Raw genomic sequence first — 18,813 nt, 5'->3', positions numbered from 1 at the left:
TTATTTGCTCAGGGAGAATGGGTTCAGGTTCTTCGGTGTTTTCTTCTGGAGCATGAAGTCTTGATAGTGCATCTGCTTTGATGTTTCTGGAGCCAGGTCGGTAGGATAACGTGAAGTTAAAGCGTGTGAAGAACAGTGCCCAACGGGCCTGTCTTGGTTTGAGTCTTTTAGCGGCTCGGAGGTACTCCAGATTTTTATGGTCAGTTAGTACCATGAACGGGTGTCTGGCTCCCTCCAACCAATGTCTCCACTCCTCGAGGGCCAACTTGACAGCAAGAAGTTCTCGGTTACCGATATCATAGTTAACTTCCGCCGGGTTGAGCTTGCGGGAGAAGAAGGCACATGGATGGAGGCGGCTCGGATTCCCCTGCTGCTGTGAGAGCACCGCTCCTACTCCTGTGGTGGAGGCGTCCACCTCCACAATGAAGGGTTTGTCTGGGTCAGGATGGACAAGGAGAGGAGCGGTGGTGAAGACCTTCTTGAGGATGACGAATGCTTCTGTGGCAGCTGGAGTCCAGGACAGAGTCTTGGGTTTATTGCGGAGGAGGCTGGTAAGCGGGCTGGTGATGGAGCTGTAGTTCTGGATAAAGCGTCTGTAGAAATTGGCGAAGCCGAGGAAACGTTGGAGTTCCTTCACTGTGGTGGGTGTGGGCCAGTCCTTGGTGGCTGCCACCTTCCCCTCGTCCATCCGGATGCCACTGTGATCGATGTTATATCACAGGAACTGCACTGAGGATTGGTGGAAGGAACATTTCTCAGCTTTGAGGAAGAGCTGGAATTCTCTCAGGCATTGCAGGACCTCCGCAACGTGACGGCGACGGTCGGCCATGCTCCGGGAGTAGATCAAGATGTCGTCGATGTAGACTAGCACAAACTTGTGGAGGAACTCCCGGAGCACCTCATGGATGAAGTCCTGGAATACGGAGGGGGCGTTGACCAGGCCGTAAGGCATCACCAGGTATTCGTAGTGGCCGGTGGGCGTGACGAAGGTGGTCTTCCACTCGTCCCCCTCGCGTATCCAGATGAGGTTGTACGCGCTGCGGAGGTCCAACTTGGTGAACACAGTGGCACCACGGAGATGTTCCAGGGCCGCTGGGATGAGAGGAAGGGGGTACCTGAACTTGACGGTGATGGAATTGAGTGCCCGGTAATCAATACATGGCCGCAAGCCTCCGTCCTTTTTTGCCACAAAGAAGAAGCTGGAAGCAGCAGGGGAAGTAGATGGTCGGATATAGCCTTGAGCCAGAGCCTCCTCGATGTATTCCACCATGGCCTTCTCCTCCGGGATGGATAAGGGGTAAGATCTATCCCCTGGCACTGACGCACCCGGAAGCAGGTCGATGGCACAATCCCATGGCCGGTGTGGAGGCAGCTTGGAGGCTCTCTTGGGGCAGAAAACGTCGCTGAAGGGGGCGTAACATGCAGGAATGTCCGCGGAGCGTTTCTCGAGGGGGCTTTCAATGGAAGTGGCGCAGACAGGGAGAGACTTGGAACAGTGCAGAGAAACAGTTGGGAAAACAGGTGTCACCCCACTTCAGGATTTCTCCCATCTTCCAAGAGAGGATGGGGTTGTGCTGCTCCAACCACGGGCTCCCTAGTATCACGTCAGCGGTGGAACCCTCCAGAACCAGCAGATGAATGTTCTCGACATGTAGTAGTCCGACTTGAAGTAGCAGTGGTCCAATACTTCGACTGACATGTCTTCTACTCACAGGTTTGCCAGTTATTGAGTGGATCTGGTAGGTTGATGGCGTGGTCTTGGTCTTGAGGCCGAGCTGACGGCAGAGGGCGCCAGAGATGAAGTTTCCGGCTGACCCAGAATCGAGGAGTGTGGATACTGGAATGGAAACATCAGCAGCAGTAAGTGTTACAGTAGTGGTGAGTGGTTTCATTGTCTGGAGAGTTGAGGTGATGGCACTCACCATGGGGCGTGGAGGACGTGTTGGGCATGCGGAGATTACATGCCCAGGAGAGCCACAATATAGGCATAGGTTCTGGGTCAGCCTTCTCTGCCGTTCAGCGGGTGTTAGACGTGTAGATTCCACTTGCATAGGTTCGGTGGCTGGTTCTGGAGTGCTGACGGAGTCTGGCCGGCAGAGGAAGGTGTTGAGCTGCGACTGACCCTGGTGCTCTTCGAGACACGACTGCATACGAGTGGCGAAACGGATTGACAGCTGGATGAATCGTTCTAGGCCGATGGTATCCTCGTATGCAGCGAGATGCAACCGCACGCGAGGATCCAATCCCTGGCGATAAGAAGTTAGTAGCGCTTGTTCATTCCATCCGCTTCTGGCAGCGAGGGTTCTGAAGTGAAGAGCATATTTGTTAACAGACATTTTCCCTTGTTTCAGATTATAGAGTTTCTCACCAATGGAAGAGTCCCATGAGGGTTTTCCAAACACTTCCTTGAAGTGTTCAACGAAGCCGGAATATGTCTGGATCACAGGGTTGTTTTGGGACCAGATGGAATCGGCCCACTGAAGAGCTTTGCCTGATAAATGTGAAATTAAAAACGCTACCTTGGAATATTCCGTGGGGAATAAGTGCGGTTGCATCTCCAGGGTCAGGGAGCATAATATTACATTATGAACACATGTTCTGAGTCTCAAAGGAAGTCCAAAACTGATTTAATCTCTCCAACGATGCCCAAATTGTAGATTGCAGCATTGCAGGAGGAATCCGTTGCAATCCTCCGCCGAACCAAAGTAGGGCGCCGGTTTGGCCATGGGACTGGCGGAAACTGGTGGTGAGGAAGAAGTGGCGGTGGATGCGGAAGTGATGGCTGGTGCTGGTGCTGGCACTGGCGGTGGTGGTGGAACGAAGAAAGTGCGGCGAAATGCATCCACTAAGTCCTGGAATGGATCGGAGTGACTCATGCTTGTGTTCCGCTGTTATGGTCCGGTCTTCTGTTACAATATGTACCAGTCGGAGGCAGAAGATAACAGTAAAGGTGGTTTATTGGACACAAGCAGAGGTAACAGTGACAACAGGTGAGTAGATAGTGGTTGTAGAGGTGAATGATGAATGAATGGGTGATAATACTGTCCTTTTGTGTTTTGCAGGTTGGTAGCGGTAGCAGACTGGAGACAATGCTGGTGGATGACACTCACACACAGACTTGGACCACACAAGGTAGCACGGAGACACAGGAGACAGGTAAGTAGCAATGGGAGTCCTTGAGGTAAGTATAGAGGTAAGTTCCTTGATGCGAATGAGACCGGACAATGTGACTGTGTGTGTGTGTGAGTGTCTTAAATAGTGCTGGTGATGAGTGAGCTGATGAGATGCAGGTGGCGGTGATTAGTACTCAGGGGAAGGTGTGCGCTGTGATTGGTGGATGCTGGAGCCTGGTGTGTCTGTGACAACTACATACTTAAAGTTACATTTTTATTCTGGTTGAACAAACACATGAATTAAAATCAGATCAAAGTTCTAACTAAAACTCTTTCCTTTGCTCTAGACTGCAACGAGACTGCACAGGCAGACATTGTGCTCCTTGTGGACTCGTCTGGTAGCATTGGAGACAGTGATTTTGAAGAAGTGAGGAAGTTCCTCCATGCTTTTGTGGAACAATTTAACCTTAGACCTGACAAGGTGAGAGTGGGACTTGCCCAGTTCAGTGACAGACCATACCCAGAGTTCTTACTTGGTGATTATATAGATAAGAAAGACCTGCACCAAAAGTTGGATGCTTTCATCTACCGTGGAGGAGGCACCAACACCGGTCAGGCCCTGACTTTCATCCGTGAGAATTACTTTAGCCTGGCCAGAAAGAATGTCCCTGGCATTGCTATAGTCATCACAGATGGGGAATCACAGGATGCTGTACAGGAACCTGCCCAGAGACTGCGAAATATGGGAGTTGCCATCTTTGTCATCAGGGTGGGAATGGGCAACATGGAGAAACTGCACACCATTGCTAATGTCCCACATGAAGAGTTCTTATTCAGTATTGACAGTTATCAAGAACTGCAAGGTCTAAAAGTGAGTCTACGCAACAAAGTGTGCTTTACCGTGGAGATCCAGTCACAAGGTAACATTTTTACTCAGTGTGCTTTCCCATTTGTGTCTGTACTGTTGGATTGTGGAATATAAATATTCTTAAAATGAATACAAACAAAACAAAAACTTTCCTTAAAGGGTTAGTTCACCCCAAAATGAAAATTCTGTCATTTATTACTCACCCTCATGTCATTCCACACCCGTAAAACCTTCATTCATCTTCAAGTCAAGTCAGCTTTATTTATATAGCGCTTTTTTACAATGCAGATTGTGTCAAAGCAGCTTTACAATTATAACTGGTATATCATTTTGGCTGCACAGCAGCTCTTAAAGAAAATGGTGTCATTATCCATCTTAAGTAAATTTAGTATTGATTCATTCCGTTGTAAGAATCAATAGTTATTAATTTAGTTAATTTATCTATATCAGCACTAGAGAAAACAGTGATGTCATCATCCAGCTCAGTTCAGTTCGCATACAATGCTGTCAATGCAGGCAGATCAAAGCACTGTTGAATATCAAATGTCAAATGTCAGGTGTCCCCAGCTAAGCAAGCCAAAGGCGACAGCGGCAAGGAACCCAAACTCCAACAGGTGACATCAGGTGGCAACAGGTGTTAAAATGGAGAAAAAAACCTTGGGAGAAACCAGGCTCAGTCGGGTGGCCAGTTCTCCTCTGGCCAACAGCGAACAGTGCTTTGTGATTCAGGCAGCTATCATAAGTCCGATGGGATCGCAACATTCAAAGTATTTATTCAAGTTCAATCCAGTTGAGGATCGTATTCATCACGCCTTTATGGACAGTTTGTTGAGGATCTGTTCCACTGGCTGTCGTGTCGATGAGGCCCTCACAATGGATGATCTAGTTGACTCAATCTCTGCTGATACTTCAGGGCTGCGTTGTGGTCGTGTCAAGGCGCAGGTCCTCGATCTCACCTGGATATGGCCCGGATCCGGTTGACTACGGTAAACCTTGAAATAAACAGAGAGACTAATATTAGCGTAGATGCCATTCTTCTTCTGATGTAACGAGTACATCAGGTGTTATAGGAAGTGTTCCCGGTTCCAGCTGACCTAATTTATGCAGCCTAATAATCCTTTTAACAGATTTGAAAACATAAATTGATAATATGTTGTGTGTATGCCAGGTTAAAGAGATGATGCGTCAGATCTTCAGAACACAAATTAAGATATTTTTTATAAAATCCGATGGCTCAGTGAGGCCTCTATTGCCAGCAAGGTAATTAACACTTTCAATGCCCAGAAAGGTACTAAATTTTTATTTTTTTATTTTTTTTATTAGGAGTGCAAAACATACAACATACGGTGAAAACAAAACACAAAAACAACAATAAAACAGCAATGATAGTAACAGCAATGAAAAAATAAGCAGAAATGACAAACGGGTAATAGTAGAAGTATTTAAGTAGTAATAGCATGTATAATAATAATGATGATAATATTTTATGATGACGGTAACAGTAATATCAATAATAATAATAACAATAGTAATACTAAAGATGGTGATGATGATAATTGTTTTGACGGCAATAGTAGTAATAATAATAATAATAATAACAATAGTGATACTAATACTAAAGATGGTGACGATAATATTTTGTGGTAATGGCAATAGTAATATCAATAATAATAATATTAACATTTATATCAATAATAATAATAACAATAGTAATACTAAAGATGGTGATGATGATAATATTTTGTGTTGACGGCAATAGTAATATAAATAATAATAATAACAATAGTAATACTAAAGATGGTGATGATGATACTAAAGACATTTAAAACAGTTCATGTGAGTACAGTGGTTCAACCTTAATATTGTAAAGTGACGAGAATACTTTTTGTGCACCAAAAAAAAAAAAAAAAAAGTAGAGTTTTCAACAATATCTAGTGATGGCCGATTTGCGTATCAAACTGCCAAAGTCACATGAACTATTGAAATTTCGAAACAGTCATTATTTTGTTTTCATTTTTGGGTGAACTATTTAAATGTACAAGCTTTGAATCCCATCATACTGTTAACTATAATCTACTGTTGTCTGCACCCTAATGTTGTACAATTGATTTATTGTTTGGATTTAAATAATTTGTTTCCATTCTCCTCAGCTTTTGTGAAAAAATATGCTGATCTCTTCATACTGGTTGATAGTTCAGCATCTAAACAAGAGCAGCAAACAATAAGGAATTTCCTCTATAGACTGGTCAACCAGCTGGAAGTGGGGAAGAATGCTAATCGTGTCGGCCTGGCTCAGTTTAGCGAAGATGTCAAAGAGGAATTCCTGCTTAATACTGACAAGACCAAGAATGAGATGGTGTCATTTATTCGCAACCTGCAGCTGAGGCCTACAGGGGAGCGTAGAATTGGCCATGCCATTGAATATGCCCACACACATTTCTTGAACAGCACTGCTGGAAGCCGTGTCTCTGAAGGGTTTAAGCAGTTCCTGTTAGTTATCTCTGCTGGAGAATCCGCTGATGGTGTCGTCCAAGCATCCCGAACAATCAAAGAAGATGCAGTGACAGTTTTTGCTGTTGGCTTAAACAAAGCTGATCCGTTTGAGATGAAGGACATCTCTAGTCCACAGCACAGCTACAAGTTAGTAGGTAATGTTCCACAAGTGCAACAGAAACTTAAGTCTGCCATTGACACATGGGAAGACGCTGCCGTCACAGAGGGTGAGTGCTTGCATAATCTTCTGCTCTTTTCAATAAAATTCAGAAAGTGTTATTAAACTTTTTTCCCCTTGGTTGGGTTGGATTTGAAAAACTATGACGTATTATGAAATCCAAAATCTCTGGTTTTTGTAAAGTTCTTATGTCTTTTTGACAGAGTGCACGTTTGATGTGGTGGCGGATATCGCTTTTATTGTTGATCAGTCCAGCAGTATCAGATCCAAAAACTTCCAACTTGTGCGTGACTTTCTCGAGAACACCATCGGAGGTCTCGATGTGGGCGAGGGAAAAATAAAGGTAGCTGTGATCCTCTATAGCGACTTCCCTCGAGCTGATGTGTACTTGGACACCTTCAATGATAAGGCTGACATCCTGCGCTACATCAGTAGCATGGCGTATGGTCGTGGTAAAACATACACTGGAGCTGCTCTCAGGTTTGCCAAAGAGCATGTGTTCACCAAAGCAAGAGGCAGCAGAAGAGATGAGCATGTTCAGCAGGTTGCTGTTGTTATTACCGATGGAAAGTCCACAGATGACGCGGCCAGCGCTGCGGCAGATTTGCGGCGATCAGGCGTCACTGTATTTGCGCTTGGTATCAAAGACGCAAAAGAGGATGACTTGAGAGAGATCGCATCCTACCCACCCAAGAAGTTTGTGTTAAATGTGGAACGCTTTGATCAACTAAATTCACTTGCGAAGATTTTAACCAAAACACTTTGCAATGAAATCACAGATGCCATCATACCTAAATTCTCATTCAGAGCAGTATCTAAAGGTTTGCACTATTTTTTATTTTTTATTTATTATTAGCACAATGTTCATCCTGTTAAAATGTGTTTCACAATTCCAGTTTCATAATGGATTACTCTTTCACTTCTTTGTAGGTTGCAAGCAAACAGTCAAAGCTGACATATACTTCCTTGTGGATGAATCAGGAAGTATAGACCCTGCAGACTTTGAAGATATGAAGAAATTCATTATTGAATGGCTTGATGTGTTTGAGATTGGAAATGACTATGTGCGCATTGGGGTGGTGAAGTTTGAAAGCCTTGCAACCACAGTTTTCCGATTACACAACTATAGCACAAAAACTGATGTCAAAAAGGCAGTGAAGGATCTTCAAATGAAAGGAGGGGGCACCAGAACTGATCTGGGGTTAAGAGAAATGATACCGCTATTCAAAGAAGCTGTACAAACACGTGGGGAAAAGGTTCGTGAGCTGCTGATTGTAATCACAGATGGAGAATCAATAGGGACAGAAGAGCCGGTAGAAGTTCCTGCTAAAGAACTGAGAACAGAACAGAATGTCACCATTTATGCTATTGGTGTGAAAACCGCATCTGTGCCCGAGCTGGAATTAATATCTGGCAGCCCACAAAGGACGTTTTATGTCAAAAACTATGATTTTCTCAAGGATATTAAGAAAGACATCCTTACAGACATATGTTCCTTTGAAGGTAAGAAATATGTTTATATGGTATGTTTGCACTGTTACTTGACTTTCACAATTTTTTTTATTGAATTCGGTTGTAAATTAATATAAAGTGTCCTATTGTTGTTTCAAGATTCTTTTCAAAGAAGGAGTGCTCACTTTATAAATTTCTTATTTTTTAGGTTGTGAAGGTCTTTTTGCAGATGTTGTCTTTCTGATCGATGGATCAGAAAGTGTTAGCGCTGATGACTTTGAAAAGATTAAGCGCATAATGGAGAATGTGATAGAAAAGTTTGCAATTGGACCAGAGAAGGAGCATGTCGGAGTTGTTCAGTATGGTACAAACACAAAAGAGGAGTTTTCCTTAAATGCATTTGATGATAAAGCTACATTATTAGAGGAAATTAGAAATATCAGACAGATGAATGGAAAAACTTACACTGGAAAAGCACTCACAGAAGTATTGCAATCTTTTGACAAGTCTAAAGGAGGACGCTCCACTGCCTTGAAGTTCTTGATAGTTCTTACAGATGGAGATAGTAGGGATGATGTAGCCCAACCTGCGAAAGTCCTGAGAGACAAATCCATCAACATCAAAGCCATTGGTATGAGACATGCAAACAGATCTCAGATTCTTGCCATTGCTGGATCCCATGAAGGTGTGTTCTTTGAAGACGCAGTTGCTTCCCTGAAAGAATTAAGCAGTGATGTTCTTCTCAAGATCTGTAACACGGGTAGGTAAACAAAATCTGAGAAGTTTTACAAGAGATCACAATATGCCTCTTTCAGTTGATGTTAAGTCCCTTGAAAAAAAGTTTTGTGGTTTTTAGTCAATGTCTGTTATCTTTGAGGGCATCTACTGCTAGTGTGCTCTTAAAAGTGAAAACATTTACAACAAACAATGTCTTTCTTCCTCTTGAAATTGGACCAAAAACTATTGATGACTCATCTTACCCTCCATTTCCAAAGTCCATCTGAATCTGACCAGCAATAGCATGTAGACATTTATGGCTCATGGCTGTTTTGCCAAAAGAGAAGAACTGTATATTTTTAATGTGAACACCTTCTGAAAGATTGTCAGCTTTCTTGTGTATTATAGTAAAAACCAAAGCCAGAGTGACTTTATCAAATGACTTCTCACATTATGATCATATATCTTTCCAGAATGCAAGACACCTGAACTGATTGACATAATCTTCCTTGTGGATGCCTCTGGTAATCCCAATAAAGATGGTTTCCAGGAATTTATAAGCCTAATGACACATGTGGTGAACAAATCTGTGGTTGGAGAAAGACGGGTACGATTTGGCGCCATCACCTACTCTGACAGCCCTCAATCGGAGTTCACCCTGAAACAGTACAAAAGTCAGGCTGATGTTCGGAGGGTTATCTCAAACCTCAAACCTTCAGGGGGAAGAAGAAACACGGCCCGGGCCCTTAAATATACACTCTCCTACTTTGACGAAACACATGGTGGACGACGGGCGAAGAATGTACCCCAAGTGCTGTTTCTGATTACAGATGGCAAGGTTAATGACTTGAGTGGACTGGAAGGATGGCCTGAATCCCTGGCAAAATCAGAAGTCAACTTTTTTGCTATTGGTACTGAAGATGCCGATGAGGACCAGCTAAGGGAGATGGCGGGAGAGAAAGGAAGAGTGCACTATGCAAGCACCTACCAGGATCTGCGCGGACGACAAAAAACAATCACCCAAGAGCTCTGCAATCTTACCAAACCAAGTAAATTTTATTCTTATCACCTTCTATCAGAGCTTGGGAATAACTGGCTCAAATGGCAACGCTACTAACTAAACTACATTTATCAGTAGCTCAGCTGTTTTTAAAATTCTGTAGATTTTCTAATAACAAACTTCCCTGATTTTGATGTTCATTAACTTCAACTCCAGATACATATAATTTGGATTTTATTCTCTTATGTTATATCAAGTGTTAATGAATCTGTTCACTTTTACCCTAATTAAGCTCATTTGTTAAAAAAATCTGAAAAATGTATAGAACAAAGAGTTTTTTGAACAAATGAACTCAAAGTTCAAACATGTGTATGCAGCTTCTGAATAAATTATATCAAAGGAATGTTACTGTATTTAAAAACAAGTTGACCACTTAGCGGTAAATAGTATTTAGCTACGCTTTGTCAGGAACTGACTATGTTTTCAGTAGAGTAAGTTGACTATTTCTGCGTACTCACTTCATGCATCTTGATTGATCAGATGTCCATTTATACTTGGTCACATAAATTTCTCACTGCAAAATGGATATAAATCCGATCTACTTTTCCCGTGTTATGTGTCAATATAATCCAGTTTGAAGCTCTGTCTATGCTCCCATATGATGCTTAGCGTTTGGGTTTAATGGTTGCTTCTTCCATGTGTCTCATTCACAATTGCTTGCTCACTTGTGGATTGTTCAAGTGGCAACTTGTATGTCTGATACCATCTTCTAAACTTTCTGTAGCAAGTGACCAAGTTTAAATAAACCCTAAATAATGAGTAGCTTTGGCTTGCCATCTACAAGTTTCAGTGTTGCTTCCCCAACACTATGAACAATATACAAACTATGCTTTTGTTTTTGTCTCTATCAATGTTGTTTGTCTTTAATGTTTTTTGTTTCTTTTTCTAGTTTGTGAGATGGAGGTATCAGACCTTGTTTTTTTAATTGATGGATCAGAGTCTATTAAGGAACCAAGTTGGTATATTCTCAAACAAACCATGATTGGCATCGTGAAAGAACTGGATATTGCTCAAGACAAGTGGCGAGTGGGTGTCGCCCAGTTCAGCGATATACTCTTGCATCAATTTTACCTGAACACATACACTAGTTTTGCAGAAGTGAAGCAAGTTATAAACAATATTAAGCAACGAAAGCAGGGCACACATACTTGGGACGCCCTGAAATTAATTAGACACTACTTCACAAAAGAGAATGGATCCAGAATAGATGAAGGAGTCGCTCAGAATCTCCTGCTGATCACAGATGGAGAAGCTACTGATGAAAAAGACTTGAATGCATTGGCTTATCTCAGAAACAAGGGAATAACAATAACTGTTATTGGGGTTGGCAATGAAATAAAAAAATCTGAGCTGCGTGAAATAGCTGGATCACCTGACCGGGTCCTCATTGAGACTTTCGAAAGCCTTGAACTGAAGACAACCATAAAGAAAGTGTTAAATTTCCTCTGTAAAGACCAAAGACAGCCTCCCGAACATGGTAAGTAATTAATTGTTTTAATTATTTTTACAGTATAATTCATAATTATTATTATATTCCAAATACTCTACATATAAGCTCTGTTCCTAAGCTTGATGAGCTGCCATCTATTTCCAAATATGACCATTAAAATGCTGCCTTATGTGGGAGCTCAATAGGCAATAGGCTCAATAGGCAATAGGCTCAATAGGCAGTATGCATGCATAGTATGTATGCATACTGTAGGTATTAATGATAATGATATAAAGTATTTTGTCTATTCCCTGTCTTGAAGATTATGACCCATTGTTTTGTTTGAACAGATTGCAGTATTGACGTTGCCTTTGGGTTTGACGTGTCCAGACAATCAACACAGCCTCTGTTGAGACGTCAGGTGGAACCGATAGTTACTGCAGCCATCCACAGTATCTCCATGATGGGTGATCTGTGCTGTGTCAAAGTGGACAACATTAAAACTAGATTTGGCTATAGGCTAGTGTCTGGACAAAATGGCAGAGTTCTGGATAATTTTAGCTTTGAGGAGTACAACAAGGATGTGGTCAGGAAAGTGATGTTACTGCGACCTACGGAGCCCCTGGCCTTCAACGAGTTTCTGTTAGATTCCTTCAAAGAAATGTTTGTCGTCTCCAAAGCCAAGGCAAAGGTGGGAATATTTCTGAGATATAAAATTGACCATCAAAAAGATTGTCAGCTATATATTACATTCTTCATGTGAATGTTCCCTTAATTAAACAAGAGCACCTGCTGATGTTATTTCCTAATGATTGTATGTTTTTGTGATGTTTTACTGGCATACGCTGACTAGAAATGTAGTTGAACTCATTATACAACCAAGGAAACACTATGCACTTGTATTTGCTATGATATTTTACCCAAAATGGCGATTTAAATTACATCTGTAAGAGGACTATTGGGAAAAAAATATGAATTTTAAAAATGCGAACATGGTTGGGAAATCAGATTTAGCATCTTAATCACTTAGATCCATCTTGGGCACCTATATCACATTAAATATTTATTGCTCATTCAAGCCTGAGACAATTGAACTCACACAGAATGATGCTGCTAAATCCTCTGACATTTAATTATATGTTTGTGTCCAGGTTTTAATAATCTTTACAGATGGATTAGATGATAGCATTCAGCGTTTAATGGCGAGTTCAGAAAGACTTCAGCAAAGCGGTAAGTAGGAAAATATTACACCACTCACTTTCTTTAGAGCTGATTTACAGCAGAATTGAATTCTGTTTGCATCATTGATCAATATTTTACTGTTTATCACAGTAAAGCTGCTGTTTGTTTTGTATAAAGCGCTATATAAATAAAGGTGAAAAAAGTAACATTCATCTTTAACAATATTATGAACATGAATAGCAAGTACAACCATAGATATCTATGGGTACAATATGCATCACATGACTAAACATGCATTATCGTTTTTGAATACCTCAGTTTACACAGTTCACACTACAACACGAAAACTGTGTTTTCAAATGTATCCACAAGAGAGTCTTAAAAATGGTCAGTTTTCACTGGACAAAAACATCTCTGTGGATGGAAGAGCAAAACAGAGAGAAAAAGATGCGTTTTCCAATTTATCTGAATTAATGTGGATATAGCCTTTATCACAGAACCATAAAAATCTGGGCCACTGCAAAGCAAAGTATTTCAAGATAGGTCCACCCATCCCTACACCAGAGGGATTATTTGTTCAGCTTTATGCAAGACTTTAATTTTGTAAAAGGATCTAATTACCCCTCCCTCATATTGGTTTTGTTTGATTTGGTTTGGAAATAATTCCTTTTATCTTATTAGCAATCTTGAATAACCCCCTGTTTGCTTGTGCAATGTTTTTCCTGCCTTTTTTGGAGGACTTTTTCCCAAATCAAAGCGAATTGAAGTGTAGAGAATGTGACCCTGAACTTGAAGCATTTCAAAGCTATTTGTGCTTATTTCTCATGTGAAATCTAGGGGTCGATACACTGCTGATTGTGTCTTTGGAGGGAATAATGGATGTTCACCAGCTGGAATTTGGCAGAGGTTTCAGCTACATGCAGCCACTGACCATCAACATGCTGAATTTAGGCAATGCTCTTATGAAACAGATTGTAAGTATCAAAGCATCAACAGCTTAACAGCAGCTGTTCTGAAAGACATTTTATGTTGAGGCTAAATGTTTATTTTGTGTATTTTAAATGAAGGCTTTTCAAAGCTATGTTCTTTAGCTTGTTTCGATAAAACAGTGTTGGCATGTTGTTGCCTTTCCTTTTTATTTTCTCATTAAATAAATGATTTGATTTGATTTTTGTCTGCTTTTCATTTGGCCTTTGTTTCAGGAGCCAGATTTTACATTGCACACAAAATTATAAATTGTAAAAACATCAAATATTAAAATGCATTAATATTACCATGAGCTACATGGACCCAAACACATTGTTTCACATTTTCTCTCCCCTCAGGAAACAGTGGCGCTGAGGAAATGCTGCGATGTGCCTTGTTCATGCACTGGTGTACCTGGACCACGAGGACCGCCTGGAAGTCTGGGTCAAAAGGTCAGAGATCCTCGTTATGTGGATTTAATCAATGGATGTTTTTCACTGAGATTGTTGCATTATGTCATTATGCAAAGGATAAATGCATTGCTGCTTTAGAATTTGATGTAAATGAGTTATCCTTGAAGGCAGCATGATTTTAAACAGCCTTTGCGTAGGGATTGTGCCTATAATTCCATAAAGAAATGTTACTTATGTGGGGAGCTCTTCAGTTTTGTGTGTTAGCATCTCTTTTTTGTTCTTATTATTTAGGGATCTAGTGGTCAGAAGGGTCATCCTGGATTTCCAGGAGATGAAGGTAGTATGGTAAGTGAAGCGTTAAGCCTAATTTCTGCTGTCATTCACATTACATGTTCTTAATAGTCCAATTCAGCAACTTCAACATTAGTAAGATAATGTATAGTCGATATCATATAATAGTTTAAGCATTTTTTTTTTTGTGTGTGTGTGTGTGTGTTTAGTACGCAATTTTGCCCTAAGACCTCATCTGTAGTGATGTGTCACTGATGATATAAGACAGAATACACATGTTTTAGAGAGGATGTACACTGTATATGTCATGGATAAATAGTCTCTCTCCCGTCATGTTTCTGGCAGGGAGAGCGAGGACCACCAGGGCTGATTGGAACTCAGGGACACAACGGTTGCCCTGGAAACAGAGGAATCAAGGTAATGTAACGTGATTATCATGTGAATTACTGTGAATTAGTACAGTATGTCTTACTGCACCACTTGTATTTAGAACATTAATTGTGTTGGTACTTTTTCAGTCATCAAAATGAACAAAAATAAGATTATATACACCATGAATCCATGAATCAAATTGGTAATCTAAAAATAAAATGGTTGAATATATTAGTGTGACTTAATGAAATCATTTTTAGGGATAAATGCATGATACCTGCATGGCTAGGATATGTTGATATTAGTGTTTAATGTTCCTGTATATAATTGCAGTTAAATCAGATGAGATTGTGTTTTACAGCCATGATGAATAAAGGAAATGTTTTAAAATCTCATTTCAATAGGGCCAGCGAGGCTACAATGGAAATAAAGTGAGTAAAGTTGTTTACTGTCTGTTAGGTCTATGATTGCTCCCACCTAAACTACTGTTTGGACAAAAACACAAGCTGAAAAGTACAAAAAATATTTTCTAAAGTGCTTTCTGAGTGCTTGTTCTGCTGTTTATTTTCTGCAACTACAATTCAGATAGCACAAAACACTGTAAAGGTTTTTAATGAGTATCTTTGTCTTGTTTTTTAAGTAAAAAGACATTTTCATGAGAAGCAAAATTGCATTAAGAGTTTTTATAGAATCTTTTTGCAGTGAGAAGATGTTTTTTTTCTTCACTTGTTTTATACATTAAAAGTAAAAAATTAGTGAAAATGTGCTTGTACTTTTTTTTTTTTAACTGGAAAACAAGTTCAGATTCTCATTAAAAATAAAGATGTTTGCAGTAAAGTTAATAGTTTCCATGAAGCAGTTTTTTTTTCAGACCGCAGATGTAGTTTAAAGTCATATAATTACAGACTCTAAGATTTATTTGTTTTGTTCGGTGGTTGTTGATTACTTCCCTAAACATGACTGTAAGTGTGTGTGACCCTTTGACCTCGGTCTGACAGGGAGAAGATGGGGAGGACGGGCTGGATGGAGTGGAAGGAGAACAGGTTATTTCTCTCCTCTGCATTCACAGTATCTTAAATGAATATGATCAATTTCATTAATTAATCTGTATTAATATTAAATACAAATATTTGCTGAATGTGTTGCATTCAAACTGTCAAATTGTTTTAAAAAAAAATGAAATTACAGAATTAAGTTAGCAAAACACTAGGTTGTAAACACTAGAGCAATTTATAAAATTTTATTTAAAATTTTTTTTTTAAATTTTAAAATAAAATTTGCGAAGATTTCTAGATACACATAATCAACATCATCTTTGGTTATAAGGAATGCAAGAAAGATCACAATACACAAATTTTAATTCAATATGCAGATATATGCATCAAAATATTGACAACAAAATTCTCACTGGGAGATTTTTCCAACTGTAATCCTAAATTTTAGGATTTAGGAAGATATGCCTTCAATAAGTATAACATTCCCTCTTTCAGTGTAAGTCTATCAGTATTTTTGGCCTGTTATATCGTCAAGTGAAATCCGTAGGTTTGACAACTTAGAAAAGAAGTAGCACGCCCTTCTACAGCAAACTGCATGATTTGATGATTTTCGTATGTGAAATATCCCTAACCATAAGTATGAGCGAATATTAATAGTATAAATAAATGTGTGAGGAATATTAAGTGCTCCCTTGTAAACACTGCAGTAAATTAAACCCAATATAAGTGACCGATGAAACTGTAAGCACCGCACTGTCACTGAATGAGTTATTGAGTCTCTATATCTGTTGTGTGCAGGGCGATGCTGGTCTAGATGGGCTTCCAGGACCTAAAGGAGACCCGGGCAGTGCTGTAACTACACAACCACACACTGTTTTGTTTGATCACAGATGTCTGCTTATTTATTACTGTTAATATAAGCAGAAATAAAATGTAAAAATAACTCAGTGGCTCATGTTATTTTTGTCTTTCAGGGTATGAAGGGTTTCAAAGGGAGTCCTGGAACTAAGGGACACAGCGGTCTGAGAGGAGATCCTGTAAGGTGTTCCTGTGTGTCCATGATAGTTGATTTTTAACGTCTCAACAACCTGACTTGATTTTTCTGTATATTATTCTGTTTATATTACAGGGATCACCAGGAATAGACAACAATAATTCAGGTCCAAAAGGCGAGAGAGGAGATACTGGGCTCCCGGTGAGGGTCTTTTTTTCACTCCTTCTGGAAGATGTTAGCACGATTTGTTTGTGTGAGAGCGACAGATTGTTTCTGTTTCAGTAGTGATCTGCCTCAAGTCAGATGTTGTGTAAAATCCTCCTTTATAGGCTCCTTTTATAGGCTGCCAAAGTTAACATGTTCACATTTGTGATTAATTATATGTGTGTTTAGTGTTGTTAATTTTAACATCACTAACACATTTCTGCAATTTGAAATGGACACACTTGTACTGATCCTCTGAAATGTCTTACCTTCTTGGGTTATGTCACCAATCGTTCTCACTTTGACTGTTTTCAATGGAAAATTTCATTTTAATAAAAGAGGAGAATCAGGTGATCAAGTATCAGAAACATATCAGATTTAGAACCACATTTTTCAGCATGTTAAAAGTAAAAGTGTGTTATGATTGTGTTTTCTTGTCAGGGTGACCAGGGGCCTTTTGGACTCCCAGGCAGACCTGGAGATAACGGTGATCCTGTGAGTATTACCTGTACTGATGTACTGTTACAGGTAGATTTAGACTAATGTTCCAAAGATTAGGATCACATTTTTGTTAAGAAATGTATACTTTTATTCAACAAGAATGCATTAAATTGATGAAAAACGACAGTGAACACATTTATTATGTAACAAAAAATATCTATTTTAAATAAGTGTTGTTATGTTCAAAATTTCTGTTTATTTTAAAAGACCCTGTAATGCTGTTTCATGCACTTTTCTTTAAGCAGCACAACCATTTTCAGCTGTAATAATAATAAAAAAAGGTTTTTACCACATCAGCAGATTAGAATGATTGCTGAAGGATCGTGTGACGCTGAAGACTGGAGTAATAATGCTGAAAATGGAGCTTTGCCATCCCTGTCACACATCAAAATAGAAAAAGACTTCTTTCAAAAACATTAAAATATCTTACTGATCACAAACTTTTGAACTGTGTTTTGTACCACGATGGTCGTAATCTGTACATCTGGTATTTGGTGTGAGATATTTAATATTTTCTGCCTCGTTGTTCTTCATCAGAAGAGGAATTTAATTAAATAAGTGTAAATAAATGTAAACCCTCAGATAACTTCTCAGTGTGTTTTGGCAGGGTGCTCCAGGAAGAAAAGGCCCACTAGGATTCCCGGTAATGTAGCATGAAGAACATGCCAAGAATTATGTTCTATTTCATTCTTTTTTTAAAGTTTGTTTATTCTAATCTACTCTTAAAGGGTTAGTTCACCCAAAAATGAAATTTCTGTCATTAATTACTCTCCCTCATGTCGTTCCACACCCGTAAGACCTTCATTCACCTTCAGAACACAAATTAAGATATTTTTGATGAAATCCAAGAGGTTTCTGATCCCCATGAGAAGCAACATAATTTCCACATTTAAGGTCCAGAAAAGTACTAAAGACATCGTTAAAACCGTCCACGTGACTGCAGTGGTTCAACCTTAATGTTATGAAGTGACAAGAATACTTTTTGTGTGCAAAAAAAACAACAACAACAAAAAAACATTAAGGTTGAACCACTGTAGTCACGTGCACGGTTTTAACGATGTCTTTACTACTTTTCTGGACCTTGAATATGGTAATTGGAATGTGGTAATTACGTTGCTTTCTCTTGAGGATCAGAAATCTCCCGGATTTCATCAAAATTATCTTAATTTGTGTTCCAAAGATGAATGACAGTATTACGGGTTTGGAACGACATGAGGATGAGTAATTAATGACAGAATTTTCATTTTTAACTGTAACAAATTCTGGTGTTTATTATATTCTTGTATCCTGATTCATTGTTAGTATTATTAACTGTTATTATATAATCTATTCAATTTTTTCAAAATTATTCTGTTCTTCTCAGTTCTGTACTAATATACTATTCAATTCTGTTTTGTCTATTTGTTTTTGTTCCAGCATTCTATTTTCTTATCTGTTCTATTCTGTCCTTTTCTAATATAATATGTTCTGTTCATTTCTGCTGAGGTAATGTGTGTATCTGTATAGGGTGAATCTTCAAATGAAAAAGGAGAAGCTGGACAGCCAGGGCCTCCTGGTTACCCTGGACAAGTGGTGAGAACTGGGA

General features: G+C 39.6%; 1 protein-coding gene across 5 annotated transcripts in view; it reads left to right on the top strand.

Moving 5' to 3' along the window:
• LOC127524378 (collagen alpha-6(VI) chain-like) overlaps positions 1-18,813 on the top strand; it is a 121,686-nt gene that overhangs the window by 82,678 nt on the left and 20,195 nt on the right. For 4 of the 5 annotated variants that reach the window (XM_051915792.1, XM_051915794.1, XM_051915793.1 and 1 more), the window contains 21 exons: positions 3,461-4,033; positions 6,132-6,701; positions 6,856-7,473; positions 7,583-8,155; positions 8,313-8,864; positions 9,295-9,870; positions 10,771-11,358; positions 11,661-12,001; positions 12,462-12,540; positions 13,330-13,466; positions 13,818-13,910; positions 14,163-14,216; positions 14,508-14,579; positions 14,939-14,965; positions 15,533-15,577; positions 16,328-16,381; positions 16,504-16,566; positions 16,659-16,724; positions 17,169-17,222; positions 17,836-17,871; positions 18,735-18,800. In XM_051915792.1, coding sequence (XP_051771752.1) covers positions 3,461-4,033; positions 6,132-6,701; positions 6,856-7,473; positions 7,583-8,155; positions 8,313-8,864; positions 9,295-9,870; positions 10,771-11,358; positions 11,661-12,001; positions 12,462-12,540; positions 13,330-13,466; positions 13,818-13,910; positions 14,163-14,216; positions 14,508-14,579; positions 14,939-14,965; positions 15,533-15,577; positions 16,328-16,381; positions 16,504-16,566; positions 16,659-16,724; positions 17,169-17,222; positions 17,836-17,871; positions 18,735-18,800 — 5,237 coding nt within the window. Of the gene's footprint in view, positions 1-3,460; positions 4,034-6,131; positions 6,702-6,855; positions 7,474-7,582; positions 8,156-8,312; positions 8,865-9,294; positions 9,871-10,770; positions 11,359-11,660; positions 12,002-12,461; positions 12,541-13,329; positions 13,467-13,817; positions 13,911-14,162; positions 14,217-14,507; positions 14,580-14,938; positions 14,966-15,532; positions 15,578-16,327; positions 16,567-16,658; positions 16,725-17,168; positions 17,223-17,835; positions 17,872-18,734; positions 18,801-18,813 lie in introns of those variants that run through there. The other variant, XM_051915797.1, reaches the window with a different exon arrangement.

Source organism: Ctenopharyngodon idella, chromosome 13 (genome assembly GCF_019924925.1).
Source record: "Ctenopharyngodon idella isolate HZGC_01 chromosome 13, HZGC01, whole genome shotgun sequence".
Classification (NCBI taxonomy): domain Eukaryota; kingdom Metazoa; phylum Chordata; class Actinopteri; order Cypriniformes; family Xenocyprididae; genus Ctenopharyngodon; species Ctenopharyngodon idella.
The sequence above is the reverse complement of the archived record's forward strand: the minus strand, read 5'-3'. Positions and strand labels throughout refer to the sequence as shown.